This window comes from Pempheris klunzingeri, chromosome 1 (genome assembly GCF_042242105.1).
Source record: "Pempheris klunzingeri isolate RE-2024b chromosome 1, fPemKlu1.hap1, whole genome shotgun sequence".
Taxonomy (NCBI): Eukaryota; Metazoa; Chordata; class Actinopteri; order Acropomatiformes; family Pempheridae; genus Pempheris; species Pempheris klunzingeri.
This window is the reverse complement of record NC_092012.1, coordinates 13,275,301-13,300,447: the sequence shown is the minus strand read 5'-3', so window position 1 is coordinate 13,300,447 and position 25,147 is coordinate 13,275,301. Positions and strand designations below refer to the sequence as shown.

General features: G+C 41.5%; 1 protein-coding gene across 12 annotated transcripts in view; it reads left to right on the top strand.

The window, feature by feature from the left end:
- tjp1a (tight junction protein 1a) overlaps positions 1-23,595 on the top strand; it is a 98,018-nt gene extending 74,423 nt beyond the window's left edge. For 3 of the 12 annotated variants that reach the window (XM_070836056.1, XM_070836048.1, XM_070836114.1), the window contains 22 exons: positions 322-461; positions 882-987; positions 1,332-1,482; positions 3,646-3,754; positions 3,870-4,089; positions 5,367-5,551; positions 5,831-5,926; positions 7,128-7,154; positions 9,227-9,309; positions 9,730-9,940; positions 10,631-10,731; positions 10,884-11,234; positions 12,140-12,391; positions 13,622-14,446; positions 14,623-14,705; positions 14,947-15,123; positions 15,275-15,381; positions 15,607-15,866; positions 16,553-16,707; positions 16,796-17,016; positions 17,900-18,043; positions 21,738-23,595. In XM_070836056.1, coding sequence (XP_070692157.1) covers positions 322-461; positions 882-987; positions 1,332-1,482; positions 3,646-3,754; positions 3,870-4,089; positions 5,367-5,551; positions 5,831-5,926; positions 7,128-7,154; positions 9,227-9,309; positions 9,730-9,940; positions 10,631-10,731; positions 10,884-11,234; positions 12,140-12,391; positions 13,622-14,446; positions 14,623-14,705; positions 14,947-15,123; positions 15,275-15,381; positions 15,607-15,866; positions 16,553-16,707; positions 16,796-17,016; positions 17,900-18,043; positions 21,738-21,832 — 4,099 coding nt within the window. In that variant the 3' untranslated portion in view covers positions 21,833-23,595. The remainder of the gene's footprint in view (positions 1-321; positions 462-881; positions 988-1,331; positions 1,483-3,645; positions 3,755-3,869; positions 4,090-5,366; positions 5,552-5,830; positions 5,927-7,127; positions 7,155-9,226; positions 9,310-9,729; positions 9,941-10,630; positions 10,732-10,883; positions 11,235-12,139; positions 12,392-13,621; positions 14,447-14,622; positions 14,706-14,946; positions 15,124-15,274; positions 15,382-15,606; positions 15,867-16,552; positions 16,708-16,795; positions 17,017-17,899; positions 18,044-21,737) is intronic. The other 9 variants (XM_070836073.1, XM_070836065.1, XM_070836089.1 and 6 more) reach the window with 8 other exon arrangements.
- Positions 23,596-25,147: the final 1,552 nt, after the last annotated feature.

The window sequence follows — 25,147 nt, the reverse complement described above, 5'->3', positions numbered from 1 at the left end:
AGGATAATAATGGTAAAAAATGTTTTTTTTCAGTGCTATATTTGTTTTAAAAATTGTATCATTGTGACATTAATTAATAATCTGATAATAATGCTGTAATATACTTTAGCTTGATGTTTTCGCAATATGATAGGCTGCTGTCAGCATAATACCTTACTATTACTATATTATAATGTTGAAATGTATCCTCCCTTATGTTCAAAACATTGCCTTTTGTTTCAAAGTAACACTGTACAGGTTACAAGTACTGTACAAGTTATATGTTTGATGCTGTGACCTGTCACCTGTAAAAACCTTTAAGATGATTCTATTCTATTTTAGCCATAGAAGTCGAGATGAGGATCGTGTATCCAAACCAGGGGCCATGTCCACACCAGTGAAAAGCTCCGATGATGGCGTCCTGTCACAAGCCAGCGACCAGGCCAGCTCCAGAGATGACAAACTGTTACCTCCGCTGCCTGGTACAGAAACCTCTGCCTCTATCTGCCCTCAGCGCTAGGCATTAGTGCATCTCGGCTGTCTTCATCTTTATTTTTACATCTAATCGTCGGGTTTCAGTTAGATCTCACAGCAAAGAGATGTTTGCTAAGGCTTAGCCTGTAGCTGTAGTTGGATCAACTTTTTCCCATAGAGCTGTATCTGAAGACAAATTATTAAAAAGACGGTGAGTTTCAAAAAGTCAGACAGAGTGTCAGATATGATAATATAGATAATATCTAATAAACACATTGTTGTAAACTTCCCTCAGTCTTCAGAAAAAAATACCAACAATACATATCAACATAAAAACAGTGAAACTAATAGAGTTCTGCATAGTATGTGTTTAAGTTCCACTCTGACTAAATGTTTTATTTTACTTACTGTGTTGGTATTTGTGCCAGAACCAAAGCCAGTTTATGCACAACCTGGTCAGCCTGATGTGGATCTGCCCGTCAGCCCCTCCGATGCCCCTGTACCCAGCGCCGCTCATGATGACAGCATCCTCAGGTAAATGTGCTAGATGCTTTCATCTGAAGCACCTTTACAGTATCAAGTGTAGAACTACAAAATGCTATGCATACTAAGGGCATATATTATTCACTTTGATAATGTGAGGCAATGTTTACATAAAAATAGCTTACCTGCCATATACTTGAAATTAAGCTCAGCTTATTGCAGAGATTCTTTTGAGAGAGAGAGAGAGAGCTTTTGCTCTGGCTTTGTTGTTACACCACACTCTTCTTGCTTGAATAGCTGCCCCTGTTTTACGTCCCTTAGAATGATTGTTTTTAAATCCATGATTTGCTGACCTTTTTGCTTAATTCTACCTGTCGACCTGTGTTCTCCTGCAGGCCGAGTATGAAGCTGGTCAAGTTCAAGAAGGGCGAGAGTGTCGGTCTGCGGTTAGCAGGAGGGAACGACGTGGGAATTTTTGTGGCAGGAGTTTTGGAGGACAGTCCTGCGGCCAAGGAGGGGCTGGAGGAGGGAGACCAGATTCTCAGGGTATGCTGTGCTCCATCACTTAAGCAACACAACTGTTGTTGGCTTTCTGCCGTAACCTGATTTTTTTGTAAACATAAAATAGTGGTGAGAGCTTAAGAGAATCTCAGTTCACACGGCTACGTTTTTGCAGGAGAGACCTGAGTCGTTTGGCCATGTACTGTGTATGCTTCAACAGTTTTTAGACGTGTGCATGTACATGACAAATATTTCAGAGAGAGAGATTATCACACAGGCAGCAGTTCAGTGGGTTGAAAGGGAAGATCATTAGTCGTTGCACTGTGTTGGATTCAAAATAATTAAACCCAAAGTCTGGTTAGAAACTGAAACTGAAAGAAGTAGATCCAAGTTGGTTTTCACAGCTTAAGTGGACTATTTATACAATTCTGTAAAAACTGTCTTCCCTACAACTAAGGCTGTCCTTTCATTGAGTGTTTGAAGAGCAGTGGTGCTTGAAACGTCACCTTGGTGCAATAAATAAGTGGACAGTGAAGCCCTGCAGTGTGTGAGTTGTTTATTTGTTTATTTCATGATTTGCTCACTCTCAGCTCAGCACCTGTCCTCTTTGGTTTGGATGTGCATGCGTGCTCCTATTTGTCCTTTCATCTCACCCTTCGTCAAAGCGCTCGAAGAAAGCAAAACCTGAGGCTGTGCTGTCATATCTTTCAAAAATGCCAGTCTTAGTTGGAAAAAAATGGACAGTGTGAGGGGAGAAATCTGCTGTGTGTACAGATTCACAGTAGCCAGTGGTGTCTAAATATGATCTGATTAACCGGATTTCTCTCAATAACTTGTTGGTTTTTGTAAACGTAGTCTGTGTTACTGCCAAGTCGCATGTCGAAATCTAAATTGAGTTTGTCTGAAGAAGATGATTTTAATGCCGTATAATTGCAGTCTGTTGTTCTAGTATTATGCAGCTTATAAGATGATTCTTAGGTATTGTTTACTGTCAGAGTTCATTTAAGGTTTTGTGATTAGTATTAAATGTAGAAGTATTAAGCATTTTTTCCATACAAACGTGGGAAGAACATCTGGTGTTATTGTCAAAAGAGACAAGCAGTGGCAGCCCACACTAATTTTGACAGTCAGTGGTGAAACTATGTGATCCCATGGCCACAATAGTTTTAATTCTGTGTGAAGAGATCTTGGGAAAACAGTACAATGTATCTTGTCAGTCTATGAGTCATTCTGGGCTCTGCCTCATGTCAAAACTCCCCTTGTTTCCAATCTGAAGACACAATAGAGATCGTTCTTGCACTCCGACCTCGGAACAGTTGACTTTCTGTTCCACTAAACACTAGAGTAACATTGTTGATGGGATGATGGAAACCCTCTTGATGTCAGTGTTGGATCCATTCTGACATGTTTGCCAAGGATTACACCTGCTATGTTTTAATGCTGAAACTATGAAGCTGTGTTTTAGTGTACTGTGCAGAAGAGGTTGAATGCTTGGCTACATAGTTGTTGTTTTTTCGCCATGACTCAAACATTTATGGACTATATTCATGTGATAGACAAAACTGTCCGTTATCTTATCTCACTCTCTTAATGGACACTATGTCTTGTGTCACTCCCACTACACAGCATAGACCTTTTTTGCGCCTGTGTGTTTTCTCTCCCCTGTACAAACACATCTTAGAAACTTCCAGGACATTGTTTTCTAACTTTAGATGGTTTCCCTTTGGCCATGGTGTGCTAGTGGAGATAAAGACGTCAAGCCCTCCTGTTTCTGGGAAGGATAAAGGTGTCTTTCTGAGGTTTAGTGATTCAGTCCACATGTTTCTGGTTCCCCTGCTGCCCCTCAAGCAGAGTCAATAAACAGCAGTTATTGTGTTTGGGACAGCAGCAGGAGATGAGGAGGAGGCTGCTTGGTTGTAGGGGAATACACTGCCCTGCTATTGAGGAACAAGTTTTTCTTTTCCAATGTTCCTCTTATTCTGTGAGAAATCAAATGTCTGACTTTTTCAACTTTATTTTTTCTTGTCAAAGAAAAACAAAAGCTTTCACCAGAGTTTTAAGGATTTAACAATGCTGATTTGAAAACGTATTAGGATCAAGTCGGCCCACAATAACAGAGATTAAGAGTTTGTAATTGTTTTCTTGTGATTCCACTTCCTATAATTGGACTGTGCACTTTCTTCTATGCCCTCTGCTCTGCATCTGTAGGTGAACAATGTGGACTTTGCTAACATCATCCGGGAGGAGGCTGTGTTGTTTCTGCTGGATCTCCCAAGAGGAGAAGAAGTTACTATTCTGGCTCAGAAGAAGAAGGATGGTGAGTGGTTGCAGTATAAATGACTAAATTAGAAGTGAAGGCGCATCAGGCATCAAAAGCGGCACATTAAAAAAACAACTGAAATCATGTTTCTTATTTTCTGCTATTTCTTTAGTGTATCGGAGGATAGTGGAATCGGACGTGGGTGACTCCTTCTACATCCGGACACACTTTGAATATGAAAAAGAATCGCCGTATGGGCTGAGCTTCAACAAGGGCGAGGTGTTCCGTGTAGTAGACACGCTCTACAACGGCAAATTAGGTTCCTGGCTCGCCATCCGTATTGGCAAGAACCACCAGGAAGTGGAAAGGGGCATCATCCCAAACAAGAACAGGTAAAAGAAGTTTGAGGTCGCACCTTAAATACCTGTACAGCTTGCTCAGACACTTCATGAATGGGAAAGGGAGGAGGCGGATAAAAGCATTGAGGGTTCTGGGAGCAACAAGAGAGGATATACGAGATCATTTTCATTCACTTCTTTGTTTAATCTGCTGTATTTTACATGGTGCCATGCTTTTTACTGCTTTTTATTTGTGTTTCTGTGATTTTGTGTAAGAAAAAAGTTTTAATTCTGTGTCATATTCTGTTATGAACTGGTAGATTGTTTTTAAAGTACGGCGCATGCAACACATCCCGTGTGTCGGGTAAATGGTTTTATTAGTATCCGCTGTGTGAGGTTTGTGAGGACTTGGTGAGTGTCTAAGGATGTGTAGCATAGATCGTGATCTAGCCAACAGCATTGTTTTATCTAGGCCTGTCTCTACTTCAACAGCCTCTGGCAGTATTTACACAGAGATTCCTCACTGTCCTGCTGACAGATAAGACATAGCTTTCCACATGCTGCATGTATTTTTATCACATACAGAAAGCAGAGTGAAATATATCTCAGAGTCTTTGCCAAGCTAAACCTGCCTCCCTGGATTTTCTTTCAAAACATGAAACCAAACTCAATTCAATAATATTTACAAAAAAAAAAAAACATACATCAAAGGAAGACCATTATTATTCATAGAGTACGTTCTTCCCCCGTAGATGCACATCTTACTCTGTTGTTTTCCAGTCATTTTTTATCTTTATTGACCCATCAGCAGTGATCCTATTTCATAAACTTCAGGGAACAGATACAGCAAAATCTATTCTATTCTATTATTCTTTCTCACTCTATTCTATTATCACTCAGTCACGGCATCATCGAAATGAATATATCCTAGTAACGTGTCATAATCTTGGAAATTTACTGATGTTTATAGCAATGAGTTTGCGCATATCAAACTGTGGACAATGCGTAAGCCTATAATAAGTGATATAATATTTAGGCCCTTCATAGAGCTATACATTAGATTATACTAGCCCTCAAGACAACATTCCAGTCAGCCTATATATAGAATAAAGGAGTATAAGCCAGGTAAAATTCTTCATCAGCATTTCATCAGTCAGTCATCGCAAGTTTGACAACTCTTTACTGTACAATGGTGTGACAGTACCAGTATATTGATGTGCCTTCAAACAGCAGTAAGATGAATGCTGAAAACCAGAAATATTAAGTGGCCCTGATTGCAGTTTTGACTGAAGTCCTGACAGCTGACCTTACTCGTACTCCTCTCTGTCCAGAGCTGAGCAGTTGTCCAGCGTGCAGTACACCCTTCCCAAAACACCAGGGGGCGACAGAGCAGACTTCTGGAGATTCCGAGGATTGCGAAGCTCCAAGAGGAATTTGCGGAAGAGCAGGGAGGACCTGTCGGCCCAGCCGGTCCAAACCAAGTTCCCTGCCTACGAGAGGGTGGTGCTGAGGGAAGGTGAGAGCACAGAGGCCATGGTAGTAACAGCAATGAAGTGGGGACTCCCACACATCTTTATATTCAAATATTGGACAAGATGTAGTGGACAGATTTTAATATTGTAGCTAAAAGAAACACAAGAACGTACACTACTCTTATGTTTCGGATACTTTAACAGTTACTCATTGTAATGTATTATAATGTGGTAAAAATGTATGATCTGATTCAATATTGTGTTTACGTAAGTGTTACGTAACGCTCAACTTTGGTTATGTCTTTGGTGCCGTTCCTGTGCAGCTGGGTTCCTGAGGCCCGTGGTTATCTTTGGGCCAATAGCAGACGTGGGCAGAGAGAAATTGGCCAGGGAGGAGCCAGACATATTTGAACTAGCAAGTAAGTAATAAAGTAGCCATCTCCCTCTGTTCATGCTTTGTATCCTGTCCTTCTGTGTGTCTTGCATCGATAAGACACCACACTCTTGATTTACACAAAGCTAAAGCTGAGAGGTGTTTATCTTCTCTACATCTGTCAAGTACTAATAGTAGCAGTCAGTGTCTAATAACGGTTTAACTCACTGTTTGGTCATTATTAAATCCAAACTCCTCGTGTCTGAGAACAACCTTATTGTACTCTTTGGAACCAATGTAATGTACAAGTAAGGTCACGTTCAGGATGCGTAAAGTTCTTCCATCTGTGAGGTTTTGAAAATATTTCTTTAGCCTGTCTATTTGAATGGAAGTTTTTCATTTCAGAACAAACATTGGGAGTTCATTTGTTAGTGATTTCTAACAGTGACTCTCTTGACTTGTAAAAAGAGACTTGATCAGGCATAAGTCCTACCTCTGTAAGGATTCGCACGCCAGCAGCGACAAACTGACTGCTAACACGCCTTTGGACTTGTTAATTTGGCAGTTAAATGTTATGGTCACAGATCAGAAGGAGAGGATGACAAAGTATTAAAAAACTTAGGTGTATAAATACAATAACCTCTGCTGTTTTCATGTAGTAATAATCTACAGGAAATTAGAAACATTGTATTTTGGTTGATCTTTTGTATAGTGTGAAGTCTTTTTCTGTAGAAATAGACCACTGCTGTTGGCTGAAGCCCTGCAGTAGTCATTATCTAATGGATGCTAAGCAGATGCCTTAAACACTATTTTCCTACTGATTTTCTTTTTTTAATACTTGGGATTCTACTGAACTCAAGAACACTTCCACGAATTCTACTAGATGGTCTTAACGTATTTTAGGAGGTCAGTTAGTCAAGTTTGCCAAATTATGTTGGTTATTTCCTGTTTGTTTACAGTTTCCCTCTTCATTTTCCCTGTTCATCTTTCACTCTTCTGCGCTCCAAGCAGAGCTGCACACTCCTTTTCATCCACTGCCTCTTACTTCATGAAATTGCAAGCCTCTTTTAATGTCTGGTTTTTATTTTAACACTCAGCACTGAATTTTAAATTACTCAATGTGAACAAACACATACCAGTGCAACCGCACACATACTCCGCACACAGCCATTTAAAACGTAATTCCATTCCTTGATGTTTATTTGCGTAACTCTGGTGATGTTTGTGTAACTGTATTTTCTTTTCAGAAACACAGCAACAACAAGGAGGGGAAAGTATGTCACTTAGTGCATCAACTTTTGTTTGTTTTATTTGATTCAGTGAATGGCAGATGATCTGTGAGCTGATGTTTGGTGGCTAGCTGACGTATAGATGTTTAAATAGGGGAATAACACTTGATACAGGAATCCATATCTGTTACTGCAATTGGCAAGAACAATATTTTTTATACAGTATATACTAGCATGATACACAGTCTTGTAAAATACATAGCAGAAGACCTGACACTTAAGAAATGCAATATCATACTTGCACACAGTTAGTTGTCAATTGAAAATAACTTTCAGACTTATTTACTGTGTAATTTTCTTGAGGGAAAGAAAAGCTACCCTGCATATTGCACTTGATTGAAATTGTGCTCGACTCTGACAAACAAAATAACATAATTTTCAATGAAAATATGTCTAATCAAGATTTTAAAAAAGTTCTGCTGCATTTGTTTGGATCACATTTTGCACATCTAAGGAAGACATTTACTAACATTGCCTGTGATTATAAATTGTTATTATCAACTGTATTCTTGTTTGCCATTGTGCCATTGTGATATTGCATATCGAAGAGATTAGTGGATGCTGATTAATGAACAGCTTCCTTTAATGGATACTGTAATGATTTTGTAGTTAAATTCAGTGGTATTCCCCTCTTAATGGCAGGTTGCATCATCTAGAAAGAGTACAGCAAGGCAGCATGCTGAGCTGTGCAGTTGGTATGCCATGAAAACTGAGATGCGTGAAGTTGCTTATCAACAAAATCACATGGGAAACAAGGAAAATAATGCAGAATGCACTGGGAATGTTACGTTCAAAACATTGGTACCAACTTTAATTCTCCTTATTTGCCCATAAAATACCACATGCTAAAATTGATTGGCAGGAAATCAGTGTTGCACTAACCTGCCAACAGCAGGTTTGTCACAAATGCCCTGCAACTGACAGATTTTCATGAAAAAATGCCCACAATACCTCCCATAATAATATACAGCACATAATATTTATGAAATAAGATATAATCATACGTTGTAGCAGTCAGCTGTATAAATAATCGTCTATTTATGTTTGTTGTCTAAAATAAACCTCACTGCATTCAGACATTGTCCCAACAGGAATATGAAAAAATTGAATTGAATCAAACAGTTACTGTGATGCTATTCTACAAAGCATAAAGCGTGTGCAGCGTGTGCAGTGTGTTTGTTTGTGTGTGTGTGTGTGTGTGTGTGTGTGTGTGTGTGTGAGCGTGTGTGCGTGTGTCTAACTTTCCATTATGCGCTGATGGAAATATAAAAGACCCCAAATATCAATGAATGGCCCTTATCACTATCAAAATTGGTCTTTCTTGCTATTTTGACAGTAAAATATTAATTTGGAACATTGCTGCATACGCTTCAATCTTGACTTGTTGCATGGCTATATTTATCTGCTCCCTTTGAAAATGTTTTTGGGTAGTCTAGAGTTTTTTTTTAGATCATAGACCCTATTAGAACGTTAGAAATTAGACCCTCTGACGTGTGATATGAAGTCATTACAATACTAAACATCCGGGTGGATGACTGCCCTCTTTTGAACCTTGTGTTTCAAGGCAGGAAAACATTGCTTATCTTTATGTGAATCATAAACCTCTCTACACATCCTTGCTTAAATCCCTGAGGCTTACAATGACACTGCATTATCATTAATCCCAAATGACCCTCATGCTCTTGTATGTGTATATTTCATGTCAATGTTTCTCACATAACACATTTCCTTCACCGTAATTTATACTGTTACATGCAGTTGCATGCACACAGTAATTTTACACTGAATTTAAATTCCCTAAACCCACCCAAAATACCTAATGACTATTGCATGAATTGGCTGCTGTCCTCATTTCGTCTTTAATGTCTAGCTGTTTTCACAAACGTACACTTGTCCTCTCCTGTACGGAGATTATTTTTCCATATTTAACAGCTCTATTTATGGGAGTCGACAATTGCACGCTACAAGGATGTCTAATTGAGGCACAGCCTGTGTTTATTGTTGTCCGTCTTTTGTGTTGATGTGATGCAGTAACTCTGTTCATTTGCCTTCCACAGAGAGTGAACCCAGGGATGCTGGAACCGACCAGAAAAGCTCCGGCATCATTCGCCTGCACACCATTAAACAGATCATTGACCGGGTGAGAAGCTAGACATGCACACATATTTAAATATACAGGTAAAAGGAAGAGATATAAACATCTTTTGACAGATTTGTTATGGTGATGAGAAGATAGCGGCGAGCTGCAATTATATGTGCAGCTCACTGCTGCCCTCTGGTGTACTACACTCTAAGGCTATTAGGTGCCTGAATGTCAGCAGTGTGGTGGATTTTATTGTGGCAAATTCACTTGAGAAACTAATCCACACTGGTGATTTGACCGTTACAAGGGCTCAAGACTTGCCACACACAATATGTAAACAAAAATCATGGTGTTGGCCACATTATGTTTAAAAGCCCTTAGCTGAAATTTCAATAGAGGCAAAATGCTTTCTATACAGAAGTAAAATCATTTACAACACATTTATGTTTTGTTTTTATTTGTTTTCTGTATATGAAGGACAAGCATGCAGTGCTGGACATCACCCCTAATGCAGTGGACCGCCTCAACTATGCTCAGTGGTATCCGATTGTGGTGTTTCTCAACCCAGACACCAAGCAGGGCGTCAAGAACATGAGAACCCGCCTCTGTCCAGAGTCTAGAAAGAGTGCCAGGAAGCTCTATGAAAGAGCCCTCAAATTAAGGAAGAACAACCACCACCTGTTCACCAGTGAGTCCGGTAGGAGGGAGGGAGGGAGGGAGGGAGGGAGGAGGAGGCCAAGGTGTGAGAAAGTGAGATTTTACAGAGGGCCAAGACACATTTCAAAGGCAGTTGACATTTGAGTGCTGCAGTATGCAGGCTTGTTGTGCCTGGCCCTGTTCTGTCAAATTTCTTACAAAAGCTTGCTCAGCAGTGACCGTCACACAAGAGCACCCTCAGGGCCATTTCTCAGCGTGCTTTAGGAGCATCTGTTGGTGATAAAGATGTTGGAGAGGTCCTAGAGATCTCACCTCATGTGCAATCGTTGCAGCACACACGTGCATTTTTGACAAACTTCAGTCCAAACAGTTTTTACACAACAAGCTTCATCTGTACCTCTTTGCCTTTGTCCACTGGATTTCTGAAATGTATTCTCAAAATCAAGCCTCGTAATGATGTTCTGCTGTAGTTACTGCATAGGACAGAGGACTCACCTACAACACACGGGACAAGTTGTTGTTTTCTGCAGTGTGCATCCTTTACAGACATGATTCCAATAATGTGAAAGTAGCAGAGCAGTTAAGAGTTAGAGTTCATGTCTAAGAGTTTCTATGTTTTTACTTGCTAACTGGATAATAACAGTAATAACAATTGTTAGTAGTCATTTCATAGGAGAGATGTTTTTTATTCTCTTCTGCCTTCCCCTCTTTGTGTATTTAGCCACCATTAACTTGAACAACATGAATGATGGTTGGTTTGGAGCACTCAAAGAGATAATCCAGCAGCAGCAGAACCAGCTGGTGTGGGTTTCAGAGGGCAAGGTAAGACACACACACACACGCATACACACACACACACACACACACACACACACACACACACACACGCACACACACACGCACGCACACAAGACCGTGTAGACTGAACTTGGTTATTTCTCACTCCCTTTCTCACTTTACCCTTTGTTTCTCAGGCTGACGGGGCAGCTGAGGATGACTTGGACATCCACGACGACCGTCTGTCCTACCTGTCAGCGCCTGGCAGTGAGTACTCCATGTACAGCACCGACAGCCGCCACACCTCCGACTATGAGGACACGGACACAGAGGGTGGAGCCTACACCGACCAGGAGCTGGACGAAACACTGAATGACGATGTGGGTCCACCCACGGAGCCTGCCATCACCCGCTCTTCTGAGCCTGTCCGTGAGGACCCGCCTGTCATCCAGGAGCCCCCTGGCTACGCTGCCTACCAGCACACAGTGCAGCCGGACCCCCTCAACCGCATCGACCCAGCTGGATTCAAGGCACCGGTGCCGCAGCAGGTAGCGTTTCTGAGAGCTGCACGTCTTCCCTGTTGTCTGGAGGACGTGGTGTGCGTTAGAAGGGTTTTCTGGAGGCGCTATTGAAGGCACTTTTTTATTTTTACAGTTATTCTGTCTATCTACTGTTACAAAACAATATCGGTGGGTGTGAAACCTTTTGTGGTCAGGTATTTATCGCAATATATAAATATTATATATAATATTTAAATATATATATATCTATATTTATTATATTTATTTTATCTATTTGCCAATATGTGTTGATTGATGTCTGTGAGCGTGTGTTTTTTATTTTTGAAAATTAGAAAAACTTTATAAGTTTTACTGTTACTCTTGTACTCTGTATTACCACAAGCTGTCTTATTGGTGTGACTGTTGCTGATGTCACTGGGAAAAGAAACTTATGTTTGTCTAAAAGTCTGTACCAGTACTCACCTATGTGCACTTCCTACCTACCTGTTTTTTGTGATTGGGACTGTGACGGTACGACACAAGAAAGTATTATGTGCATGTTGGAAATACCAGTGTTAATCCAGTGTACCTGTGAAATGTATTAACCAAAACCTGATTGGCTGCTGTGATACCCAAATCTAAAGGTTTGTCGTCTCATGATGTGCTAATGAACATAAAAGGGAAAAAAGAAACAACTGTATTGTAACCGTAGAATTAAAATCAAATTAGTATACTCTAACAATGAAAACTTGTCCTGCTGCTAATTCTTAACTCTCACATGCCATTGGTTGATCGACAGCTACTGTTAAATGTGGAGTCGGGTGATTCGTGTAATCTGTAGGTACAAGTCAGGAAAAAACATTGTAGAGGGGCAGTAAAGGTAGTAGCACTTGTTAGTACTGCAGCGTAGTGTGTCAGCGCGTGTTATTAAACATTTCTGAACCACTTCACAGAAAGCAGAGGCCGCTGCCGTCCCTAGCATCTCCCCGCAGCCTGAGCCCCTGGCTGAGACAGTGCCCCCTGCTGTCGACGTTACTGTAGAAACTGTAGGGGGTCTGAGCCCTGACGAGGCTCCTGCAGCTCCCCACAGCCAGCCAAGCCAGAGCCCAGAGGCTGGCTCACTTAGGAGGCCCACACCTGAGCTAACCCCTCAGAGCATCACACCAGAACCTCTACAGTCTGGACCAGCCAGTTCAGAACCAAAGGTATCCACCTGACCGTCACTGGACGCTCCGTGACCCGGCCCAGCTCAGCTTGGTCTGACCTGGCTGACCTCCTGTGCTGCTGCTGCTGCTGCCTGTCTACCTACCTACCTACCTCCTGCTGCCACGCTTCTCTCTCTCTCCTTCCGCCCTGCATGTCTGCTGACCACAGTGCTGCCCAGAAGAGACAGAGATATGTGTGTGTGTGTGTGTGTGTGTGTGTGTGTGAGACTGTATGTGTGTGTGTGTGTGTGCGGAATCGTGTGTGCACGTGCAACAGTGCGAGCAAATGCTGGTAAACCACAGTGGGCTTGGAGGTGATGGCTGCGCTGACATGCCTACATGTAGAGGAGAAGTGGAAGTCCTGCAGCTCTCACTGTTGCTTATCCTCTTTGCATGGCTGTAACATGTTTGCCTCATTCTCTGTTAACCACTAGAAGTAGATCTGTTTGTGCTGTATTTATCAGTGCAGATTGATTGGATCGTTCCCTTGTAAAAGCAGCCATTAATTTTCCACCCATTTTATCTATGTTTTGTCCTGCATGTTGAAACGAAGTAACAAAGATGACATAATAGTAATGTTCTCCAGATATGGATGGAAAATTAATGGTTACTTCTCAAATATCAGGATTTTAAATATGTTTTTTTGTACAATGGGTTTGTGCTTGTAATGTTAAATATTATTGTGGATGTTTAAGTTGCCTTTCTCTTTGCAACAAGACAGTGGGTGACATTTTCCTTTGCGAATACACATCTAATGTGTGAAGAAATCCCAAATTACCAGTCAAATTATTGATAGGCCTTCTATAAGAACTCTTCTATATAACATTTTCACATTTTGTCAGTCTAGACAAGGAAAATGCATCTCATTGTTTTGTTGTATTTTTTTTAGCAACTTTGTTATTTGTTAATTTTATTTTGGTGTTTAATTTCGACCTCCAGTGGTACATTGTGATGTTTCCAAGCTGCAATGAATGTTTGGCTGTGCTGTGATTTCTGTTTAATCTAATATATTACCTGACCAGTAACCCCTCCCTCTCAGTTTCTCTATTTCAGGTCTTTCCCTTCTCTTTTCCTCTTCTGCAATTAATTTTACACACTTGTTTTAATATTCTCCTTTTCTTTTAACTGATTTTTGTATGTCCAGTTTTTCATATCATAATATTTGATATTAGTCTGTGTGGATCCCGTGCAGTTGTTAACCTTCTTCTTTGTTGTGTATTTGTTTGGTAGATGTTTCTGAAGGATCCATACAGCACAGACAACACAGGGAGGATTGGTCACAGCATGAAGCCTGTGACTTACAACCCCCAGCAGGGATATCACCCTGAGCAGCCATACAGAGATTATGACCACCCACCCAGTCGGTATGATGTAAGCAGCAGCGGAGTCAGCAGCGGAGGTGGTTACGCAGAACCAAAGTACCGTAACTATGACTCTAACCCGCCCTACGAGAATAGTGTGCCTCACTACGACCAGCATCAGTGGAACCCATACAACCAGCCGCACTCTACTGCCAACTCGCAGGGCTACGATCCCCGTCTGCCGTACGGCGACGACCCTGACCCCCAGTACACCCCTCCTCTCCGCTACGACGAGCCCCCACCTCAGCATGGATTCGATGGACGGCCTCGCTACGGCAAACCGACACCTCCAGGGCCGGTTCGTTATGATGATCCTCCGCCTCCTGCTCCAGGGCCGGACCTGCAATACGACCAGGATTCTCACCTGAGCACGTACCCCTCAGCTGCTCGCTCCCCAGACCCCGCTGCCCAGAGGCCTGCCTATAACCAGGGACCAGCACCACAGCAAAAAAGCTACAAACCTCAGCAGTATGACCCCATTCCTGTGAACTCTGAAACCAGCCCCACGCCACCTCCCAAAGCAGAGGCCCCCTCACCTTCCCCTCCGGACGCTCCAAAGGCTGTCCCTGAGAAAGTGGAGGACGACCCAGCCATGCGGCCACAGTCAGTCCTGACAAGAGTAAAGATGTTTGAGAACAAGCGCTCTGTGTCTGTGGATAGAGCAAGAGATGTGGGGGATTCATCTGGAAACAAGGTAAACTGGTTACAGATATATTACTTAAGGCAGGTTATGCAGTTACAGTAGCTAGTAGTGTACTTGTACATTTGCTTTTCAACTTCTTGAGAAATTAGTACATTAGATGTGTGCATTCATGACTTTTTATCTTACTAGTAAGTTAAAATTGTTTAAATTTGTTTTTGCTCCTATAGGCAGCTGAGATACCTTTGAAAGCAGGTGGAGTAATCCCAAAAGCAAATTCTCTGAGCAACCTGGATCAAGAGAAGACCTTTAGGTAAGCCTACTCTGTTGTTACTGTGTCTTCACTCTCTGTGATTTGTCAGAGTAATAGTGGAATGAAACTGTGTTGTTAGCCACTTCAGTTTTAGTCACTTAAATTTTCACATCATTGAGCAGTTGTCTTAAGCACCTTCATTTTGGCCATTTGCCATTGTAAACTCTTGTTCTCCTGTTCTGCTTTCACCATATCTGCCTTGCATGTTAACTTGCTTGTATGTTTTATCTCAAAAACCCAGAACCCCCGGGCCTCAGAAGCCTCAATCCAAGGTAGCTGATGACATTGTGCGCTCCAACCATTATGACCCTGATGAGGACGAGGACTACTACAGGAAACAGCTGTCTTACTTTGACAAGCTCCAGGCCGGTCCAAACAAGCCACAGCCACAAGCACAAATAACTCACAACTATCCCAGGTGATGTTTTTATGAAATGCCTTTTTCCTCTCATACTATCTTTAACATCCTTTGTGGTTTTTTTTTTTTTTTTATTTATTTACTTTTTGTATCTATGTTTGCCATTGCTACTGTGAATTTTGAATTGACGGTTTTTGGTCTTATGCTATAGGTCAGAATCAGTAGAGAAACCAAGTCCAGTGGAGAAAAAATATGAACCAGTTCCACAGGTGACACCTTCTCTGCCACCAGCCACACTGCCCAAGCCTGCACCTGAAGGTAAAGGATTTTATCTTGTACAAGGTTGTAATTACATAAAGATGCCCCTGTACACCGTGTGGCAATGTACTTTGTCTACTGAGTAATACTGCCTGTTGTGAAAGCCAAAATGCACATAAATGAGACACACACTCAGGGGTGCAAGGCAGACAGGAGATGCACACTACAACTCATTGACACACAATGTAGAGCTCTTTTTAGCTGACCATCATGGCTTTTCCACAGCTAAGCCACCTGCCCGAGAGGACACTGTCCAGACCAACTTCCTGCCTCACAAGAGTTTCCCAGAGAAGTCTCCAGTTAATGGCACAAGTGAACAGCCTCCAAAAACAGTTGCGAGCACCGGGCCTCCACCAGCATCCAGCTACAACCGCTACACGCCCAAGCCCTACACCACGTCTGCCAGGCCTTTTGCACGCATGTTTGACAGTCCAAAGTTCAACCACAACCTTCTGCCCAATGACAAGCCGGAAATTGCTCCTAAGGTAAGCAGATTTTGGGCAGCAATCATTTTACTGCAGCCCTTAAAAGAGGTTCAAATAAATGCTGGTGCTTAACTTGGATAATTATATTATAACTGAATTTGAATCACATAATTTGAAATGTATTTGTTTGGAACAGAATTCCAATAAACTTGAACTTGAATGTAATATTATGAAATTGAATTAAGTTGCTCTGAAACTGTATTTAATCCTCACTATATACTTCCATGTTCAGTTCTCACACGTCAGATTCAGTTCTTTCAATTCAATTTCAGTTTACTGACACACACATCTGGTCATTGAGGAAAAACAATCCAGTCACGTCCTTAGGATCAATTTCACTGGCCAACTGCACGACAGTTACACGCGTCATGCAGCGCTCAGGCTTCAGGATTTAAACAGTGGCTGCATTCCAATATCCATTTTACAACTGTATTTAGCATGTCTCCTTATATACTATGCCGAATGCAGTGTGCCAAAAATACTAGGATGTGCTACTACATCCAGTCACATTGCAGTATATATGTTATTCTGGCATGTATTTTTTGTCTACCTCATTCATACCCCATTCAGTGTATGTAAGGTTATAATGTCCAGTTACTGGAAGTTAATCTGCACCCTGCAATCAATCAGATTTTTAGGGCCATTGTGAAAAATACTCTATGTGACACTTCACTGCTTTGGAACAGGGCCGAAGCTCCAGCCCAGTGAAGCCTCAGATACCCCCGCAGCCCCAGAACACAGACCATGACAGTGGCCTGGACACTTTCACACGCACTACAGACCACCGCTCCAAACACCAGCACAACAACATCAACGCTGTGCCCAAGGCCATCCCTGTGAGGTAACGAACTCCGTCTGAGCAGACATGATTAAAGCTAAGGTAGTCCATTGAATAGCAGAGTGTGACAGTAAAAGTCTCTGTCTCCCAGCCCCAGTGCCCTGGATGATGATGAGGATGAAGATGAGGGCCACACAGTGGTTGCTACAGCTCGAGGTATCTTTAACTCTAATGGAGGCGTCCTGAGCTCCATTGAGACAGGTGTCAGCATAATTATCCCTCAGGGTGCCATCCCTGAAGGTGTGGAGCAGGAGATCTACTTCAAGGTCTGCAGAGACAACAGCATCCTGCCGCCGCTCGACAAGGAGAAAGGTAACTTATCAAAGATGGACAAGCCGGGCGGTTTTCTTAATTCACATCTAAATTATTGGATATGCATGCTATGCATGTTAATCTAAAGAAGGATTTTGCTGACTGACAATCATATTGACTGTCAGCCACGTCCCTGCTGATTATGAGATGATCAGTTTAATAATCATTGTTAAGAGGTACACCATATGTGATCTAAAATAACCTAACAAAACCTTCATTATGTGCATTGTGAGGGAAGTCAGTGTTATTAAAATGCTCAATTCTGCATCTAAAACAATAAACATCTGCCATACATAATGCTACATTATGTTCTGCTGTTACTTAACTATCACTGGACAGAACCTACTGTACACGCGGCTGCTGTGTAGACAAGATGCGCCACCTGTTTCGCACACTTTGACAAGTTAGATTTTTTTTGTTAAACCAAAATTTGCATTTGTTTAGTCCAGCCATCAGCCACAGGCTGTATTACAGTCAGCCTCCATTTCTCTTGCTGCATCTTATCTATTCGCGGAGATAGTACATACATGCAAAGTGCCACACAGGTCTTATTTTTCTAACAGTGACTGCTGGGACCACAAGTGAGCCTCTCTTACCCTTTGATCGGTTATTGGCAAGCAAACAAAATGACGGTATAACGATGTTAGGACATTGACAATTGTTGAGCCCTAGTTCAAAGCGTCAGATGAATCTGTACACGTGTAGCATGGATGAGTTTAAGAGGAATCAAATCTTAGTTCTGCCACTAACACATGACCTTCCCAGTGATATAAAAGCACAAGTCTACCAGCACTAGAGGGGAAAAATTGCATTTGAGACCTTCTTGTGTGTGTTTATTTATAATCGTCCTGAACTATGTCACTTTCTGTGTTTGTGTTTACAGGAGAGACTCTGCTCAGCCCTCTGGTGATGTGTGGACCTCATGGCCTCAAGTTTTTGAAGCCTGTGGAGCTGCGCTTACCTCACTGTGCGTCTATGACCCCTGATGGTTGGTCTTTTGCTCTAAAATCCTCCGACTCCTCGTCGGGTATGCTGTGCTCTCTCTGTTCTTCGGGGTCGTTTGGGCTGGCTGTGTGACAACTTGAGGGTTGTGGGTCACTGTTGAATCAGTTTTTACCCCTAGTTTTCATTCTCTTCTTTAAAAATCAATTGAGGAAAAAAAAAAACGATTTTATCACCTTAACCATGTCTGAGAATCACTCTAGGGGGTCTTTTTATCAATTATGGTTTTGGTTGATTTATTTTTATCATTTAAACTCATTAACTCACCCACCCAATCTCTCATTCACTGTATCACTGGTTGTTTTTATTTCATGTTCAGATCAAAATTTCTCCACATTGTTTTTCACATGCTTGAATAGCAGTTTTTCTCTATTGGTTTTCACTTTCACCTTAACAAGTTTCTCTAATTTCATTTAACATTCATGCACCAGACGCTTGGCTGTACAACAACTTAATCTCATCAGGTAGAATTATAATGCATGCTGCTCTGCTCAGTGATTTTTCTCACAAAGCCACCCAAATCCTGACCTGAAGAACAGCTTTTTTAGATCCTCCAGAAATTGGGACACTGTCGGAACAAATGATGCTCATCATTATTCTGCAAAAAAAAAAAAAGAAAGTTGCACAAAGACATCTTGTTACCAAGTATACCAAAATATATCTCCCTAAATTTAGGCTCTGCCTTCCTAAGTGTAGAAACCGACTGGTCTCAGTTTGTTTACTAAAAGGAGTCAGGTTGTGAAATTGGATCTGGGAAAGGCAGGGCAGTAAAAGTGTGCTAACAGAGAAACCATTCACAGCTCTCAGTAGCTGCACGAGGTGATTCATACATCTTTATATTTTACTCTCCACTTTTGGTCCGTAATCTGGATAACTCGATTCTAAAATCTGTTGTTGAAATGTGAAGAAATCCATGTTTATATTTAGCACTGAAATTGATCATCAGTGTGTACAGGACAGAAATGTGATTAAGAAAACGCTGCACAAATCATATTAGTGGAAATCAAAGACAATCCGAGACCATTTGGTGTCTTGTTTGAGCATTTGAGAGATTATATCCTGTACATATATTATTATATATAGAAATTGAATTCCTGAAGTTTAAAAACAGAACAAAACTGAAGAAGATTTCTCTTTTCCGTTCTCTTAATACTGTCCCTCTCACACCCTGTCTTCAAAAACAGTGGTAATTTTGGCAGCGGTCAGGATTAGCTGTTAATTAGCCTCATTTTAAGGATGAGACTTGGAGGGCTGAATGAGATGTGAGCTCACTCCGTTGTCCTGCTGAATTGTGGGAGGATTATCGGGCTGCGTCGTAATCCCCTTATTGTAAAGCAAGGCCACTCTCTGGCCTCCTCCTGTCCCCTCTGTGCTTTTCTTCCCACTTTGCTTCTCTGCTTTTGCGTTTTCCTCCTGTCCAGCTCTCTGCATCGTGCTGCTTCTCTGCTGTGTGTTATTCTGTAGATGACTGTTCAACTTCAGGCTGAAATCAGATCCACTGTGATACAGTTTAGCTCTGTAAAAGAACTGACTTCTCTTAGTCACAGTCCTCCTTTGGGTCTCTTGCTCTACATGCACGAACAGAAGCATGCACATGTACAAGCATGCAGGCAACACGATAAACCACTGGTGACGGTTTGACACTATTTTACTGATCATCCCGTACTAGTAACAACCTGGGCACCACCAGAAAGAACGAAAGCGGAAGACTGATACCCGATGTACAGAAAACTGATAGAAATAACACAGGGTTTCTTGAGAGTGCCAGGTTTGGATTTTTAAAAAATCGCTTTCAAAAATTGAGCTTGGAAATCCATTAGCAAACTCTATCCGCCGATGAAGGCCACAAGATGTGGACCTTTTGCTAAAAGTTCTTTGGGAAACACCCTTGAAGAAGGATTTGCATTTAATATAATTTGTTAGGTCCTGAAGATACACTAGAACTGAAAGATTAATTGACCAATTAAACGATGAACAGAAAATGAAGCCACAACTATTTTGACAACTGATAAATGATTTCATTATCAACCAAAAATGACAAATATTCTCTGACTTCATCTTCTCAAATGTGAGGATTTTGTGTGATATCATGTAAACTGAATATCTTTGGGGTTTGGACTTCTTCCCTATTGTCTTACACTAGACATAATGATTAATCAAGAAAATAATTGGCAGACTAATTATATGATGCACACAATGCTTTTTGGTGAGAAACACTGAATGTAAACATCTGTTAAAAAAAAACCCACACGGCACCTTCAACGTCAACATTATCATCATGTTCCAGGACTCTTTCATTTTGTGATTTGTAATGCAAATTTTGTTTTTTCAGCAAAAACGGGACTCCAATTATTAAGAGAGAAATCCTGCTGAATTATATCATAAATATTCAAAAAATTATAATAGAAAATCTGCTTCGGCTTCCCGTTATCACACTGACAGCTTGACATGTGACCTGCGCTCTCTTTATCCGGAGAACTGAAGGAAATCACTCCATTCCTGTAAGGTGCAGACATGAAAGAAAGGAGTGGAAAGCTGCACAGTCAAAACTCAGATGCAATTCTTTTTTTTGTTTGAAGTTCTAAAGATGGGCGGTTCAGAACACTACTTTCTGTAGGATAAAAGTCTGTCAGTGCGCGTTATATTCACTCCCAAACAGACAGCATTTGTATGAAAGGAAATGGTAATGACTAAATGGAAGAATCTGAAGGGTTGTTTTGGCCTCGCCTCCAGGCAGCATCAGCGTCTAGCTCGAGCTGAGGCCCCCGCAGACGAGCCTAGAGGATGTCCGTCGACGAGGGTTCTTGTTCAAGTTTTTTTTGTGTTTCAGAAACAAGGCTGGAAGTTGGTTGCTTAAACAGTTCTTGCGAAACACAAGTCGGCAAACGGGTGTAGGCTCCCTCAGTCCGACTCAATCATGTCTTCTATCCAAAGCACCCACACGCCAAAGGCAATGAGCTTCCATAGGGAGCAATTTGGGCTTCAGTGTTTTGGCGCAGGAACACTTCAGCGTGTGGACAGGAGGAGCAGGGGATCAAACCCCTAGTTAGTTCACACAACCTAGTTAGCCAGTTAGCTCACACAACCAGCCAGCACAAAGTCGGCTAAAGCAGCACGACAAGACATCGATCTTCAGGGTCTGAAATAAAGGATTGCACCTGAGTTACGTGTGCGGCTCTCCCCCTCTTCCTTTTATTTTGCATATCTGAACAGAGAATGATCGGCAGTTTAAAGACTGGCAGTGGATGTCGATGCGGAGGCTGTATTTATACCGTCACATGCAAAGTTAGTCAGCAGCGTATGGATGGACCTGTGCCGAGCTGGCTCCGCTCACTCTGATTGATTACTGGAACTTTCCTCTTGGCACGGACCTGTATGTTTATAATTGCAATTACTCCCAGACCTCACAGTGACTGAGGTTTAATGTGCAGTCAACAAGAGGCGGGGGTGATTCAATAAAAAATATGAAATAGCTTTTACTAGTCTCATGTGTCACTGGGCTCTTATATGGGCCACAGAACCATGCGATGTTACTTAACAAGGCTTTCAGGCAATAGACGCAACCAGATTCTGCAGTGAGTGCTGCTTTGAAACGAAACGAGACGAGCGGTAGATTTTGTGGGTTGACCAGCGCTCATGAAATGCATCGCAGCTTGAACATTACACAAAAACAGCTGTTATCACTCACTGTCCCCTTCCCCCCGTCTGTCTGTCTGCAGGTGACCCAAAAAGCTGGCAGAACAAGTCTCTCCCCGGGGACCCCAACTACCTGGTGGGAGCCAACTGTGTTTCTGTGCTCATCGACCACTTTTAAGGACGGACCAGCAAGTGTGATGTTACTGAATGTGAAACCATGGAGGTTTTTAAAAAAATGAAGAGGATGGACACGCATAAACACACGACATATTTACACACACACTGACAGACGCACTCCGCATACACAAACACACACACACACACACACACACACACATAACGGAGTATGAAGAAGACCCAGTCAGTGCTGTTTACTGCACCCAAGGACGGAGGCGAGACACTGATGACCGTTACAAGCTGTTCTTTAAACTTTCTCCCAAGTTGAAGTTTTGATGTGAAATGAAACCAATAATGCATGCCCCATGCCACTGAGGATCGACACTATATATAAGGCAATGTTTAATGTAATTTTTACATGAATAATAGATGGATGGATGACTTTTGAGGCAGCGTACGTGCTTCAGAAATCTGTGTCGGTGTATTTATGCTATATATGCATACAGTATATATAGTAGTATAGAGAAGATTTACTAAAATTTTACTCATGAATTCAAATACCTGTCAACATCTTGTTATCTTTCAGTTCAGGTGACTCGATATTCCACAATTTTTTTTTTTTTTTCCATTTTTTCTCCACATTGAGGGAATTTGAATGAAGGTTTGAGACGGACGTGAGCAAAAACTAAACCAGTGACGGCGACATTGGCGAGTATCTGTTGAAGGAGTTGGCAAAACACAAGCTGGATATGAAACGCAAGCAGCACACTTTTTAGAACCGTTCTTCCTTCACGCCTTCCTTTATTCTTCCTTTTCCTACTGTAGTATCTTGTAGCTTAATTTCTTACCGAGTACCACGTCTCTCCTTCCAGCCTGAGGGAGATCTATGCATGTTCTTTACTCAGGTCCAGTAGCCTCCTCAGTTTCTTCCTCGCATCTATTTCTCTCTCTCTCTCTCTCTTTCTCTTCTCTGACTCCTCTTCTTTCTTTCTCTCTCTCTCTCTCTCTCTCTCTCTCTCTCTCTGTGCACTCTTGCACTCACACACAAATAAGCAGTGATGCCTTATCTGCAGATTATTCACTTTTCATTAAGAAAGAAAAAATAAGTTATGATAAATTATGGTATAATGTCATTTGTTTTGCCATTTTTTTTGTGAACCCACTGTATAAATGAACTTGGGTTTAGCACACAACAACAGTTGATAAAGGATAACAAAGGTATGCTCTTCTTTTATCTGCTATGCATTACTTTAAAAAAAAGAAAAAAGAAAACAACAACAGAAAAGAAGCAGCTGTAAATAAAGCTAGCATATTGCCTTGTTTCTTTTGTTTGTAAATGAACTTTTTGTATGTCTTTCTTTTTTGTATAAAACTTAGAGAAAACATGTTTTAAAAAGTGGAAGAAAGTGAACGTGGTTATCTTTGTATTCTGGATATACCCTCGAGCCTTGGAACTTGTAACCTGACAATAATGCATCACACCTTTTCTACCAGTGTATTCACGCCACGTTACGGTCACAGAAAAGCTCTTCTCATGGCTCTCTAAGGATCAGGAATGTGCTTGGGCTAAAATGCATATAAAACATGTTCTCTTAAAAGGGTGTGCTCTCAAAGTGTCCCCCTCACTGATTTGTGATACTGGATGCTGTATTGTGTGCCCTTAAATGTATTTTTGTACTAATAGACAATATATTACGTATGGCACACCAGTACCATTTTATTTTTAGATATAACACGGCTTTAATTGGATATTAGCTCCTCACGTGTGGCTGACTTTTTTTCTCTTCTGCAACACAATTTTAAGTATACCACTGTATTAATAAATAAAATCATTTTTAAAATAAAGAGAATGTGAACTGAAGGGTTTTTTTTTTTTCCTATAAAGTGAAACATGTTCTAAAATAAGACGCTGCTTTCTTCCTCTTTTACCTCTGCTGATTACGACTTCTCCTTGGCTCTTTATTGTTGCATATACATTTTTCTAAAACTGATCAGTTAATCTGACATTTTATCTTCATAACTAAATTGATTAGCAATCAGAGAACAGTAACAAGAAAAAAAAAAAAAAAGGCATTCAGTTTACTGTCACATAAGACAGAAATATGGCAAAGTCTGACCTTTGAGGAGCTTCAGCCAGTGATTTTTATATATTGGCATTTATGTTATAAAAAAAACGACTTAATGTGATGTTTGTATATCATTGCTTCGTGGTTTGCAGCTAGGTGGCGCAGCTGAGCTCTGGATGAGGCTGCTGAACAAGGTCAGAAACACAAAAGTCCTTCAGCTGTGATTTTAATGTGACTAACGTGAGAAATCCTTCAATCTTTCTATTTCCTTTTGTTTTCTAGTATTAGTGCCCGCATATATGACGACCTGTTCGTGGTTAAAAAAAAAAAACATGTTGAGGACCTTAAAGTTTTGCTGGTAGTGTTCAAAATTAAATATCTACACACTCACTGCCTACTCTGGCAACATATATAGTTAAATACTGAATATAATTCACCTCATCAAACTTCTAAATATCATTTAAATTCGTCTCTGAGGGAAAAACTCTTCCCACAACCTGTGATAAGGAGGCCCACGTGTAGTTTTTAATGGGTTTCAGTGTTTAATTAAAACAAAGAATGCGCTTCATCACTCATTATTTAATCAGGTGCAGCCGGGCTCATTTCTTGGGGCTCTTTTGGTGAAATCCTGTCCAGGTGTGTCGCAGTGACTTCCTGCCAGGAATGATGCCTTCAAGTACAGCCCACATAATGAAGTTCAATGACAATGCGGCTGGAGCTGGAGAGCTGAGCTTAATCTCCAGTCACTTTGTTCCATAAGGGGAAAGCCACCTGAACTTACACCTGACATTTTCTGCATCGATCCCCCCCCCCCCAGAAAATCCTCATTACGCGGGTGGACGTGTGTCCTTTTCATGCAGCACGAAACGCGTCCAAAACAAACGTGCGCTCTCCCCCAATAAAAAAAATGAGCCTTTAAACGAGTTATTCTGATGATCACGTCCCTCCACGTTTTCCTCCAGCACTGCATCACCAGCAGCGGTAACAAATCACGCGCAGGTTTAGTGATGTTGCCTGATAGTAAAGAGCCCACCTCCCCTCCTGCTCTATCGTAGTAAAACAGACCGCCATGTAGACGCGCAGAGTGGCACATCTCCAATGCGCAGTGTGCGTCTCCTGTCCTGGCTCTTAGATCTGCTGTCGTCTGGTGCCTCCACACAGAAGAAACGCTGCTGCTGCAAAAAAAGAGAGAAACATTTAACGTAATTTTTTCTCCCCTTCTCAGTTTAATCTTCAAGGAGTGCAAGCGCACCTCTTTTTTTTTTTTTTTTTTCCAGGCTTCATCTCTCGCTTTTGAGTTGTTGGAGAGG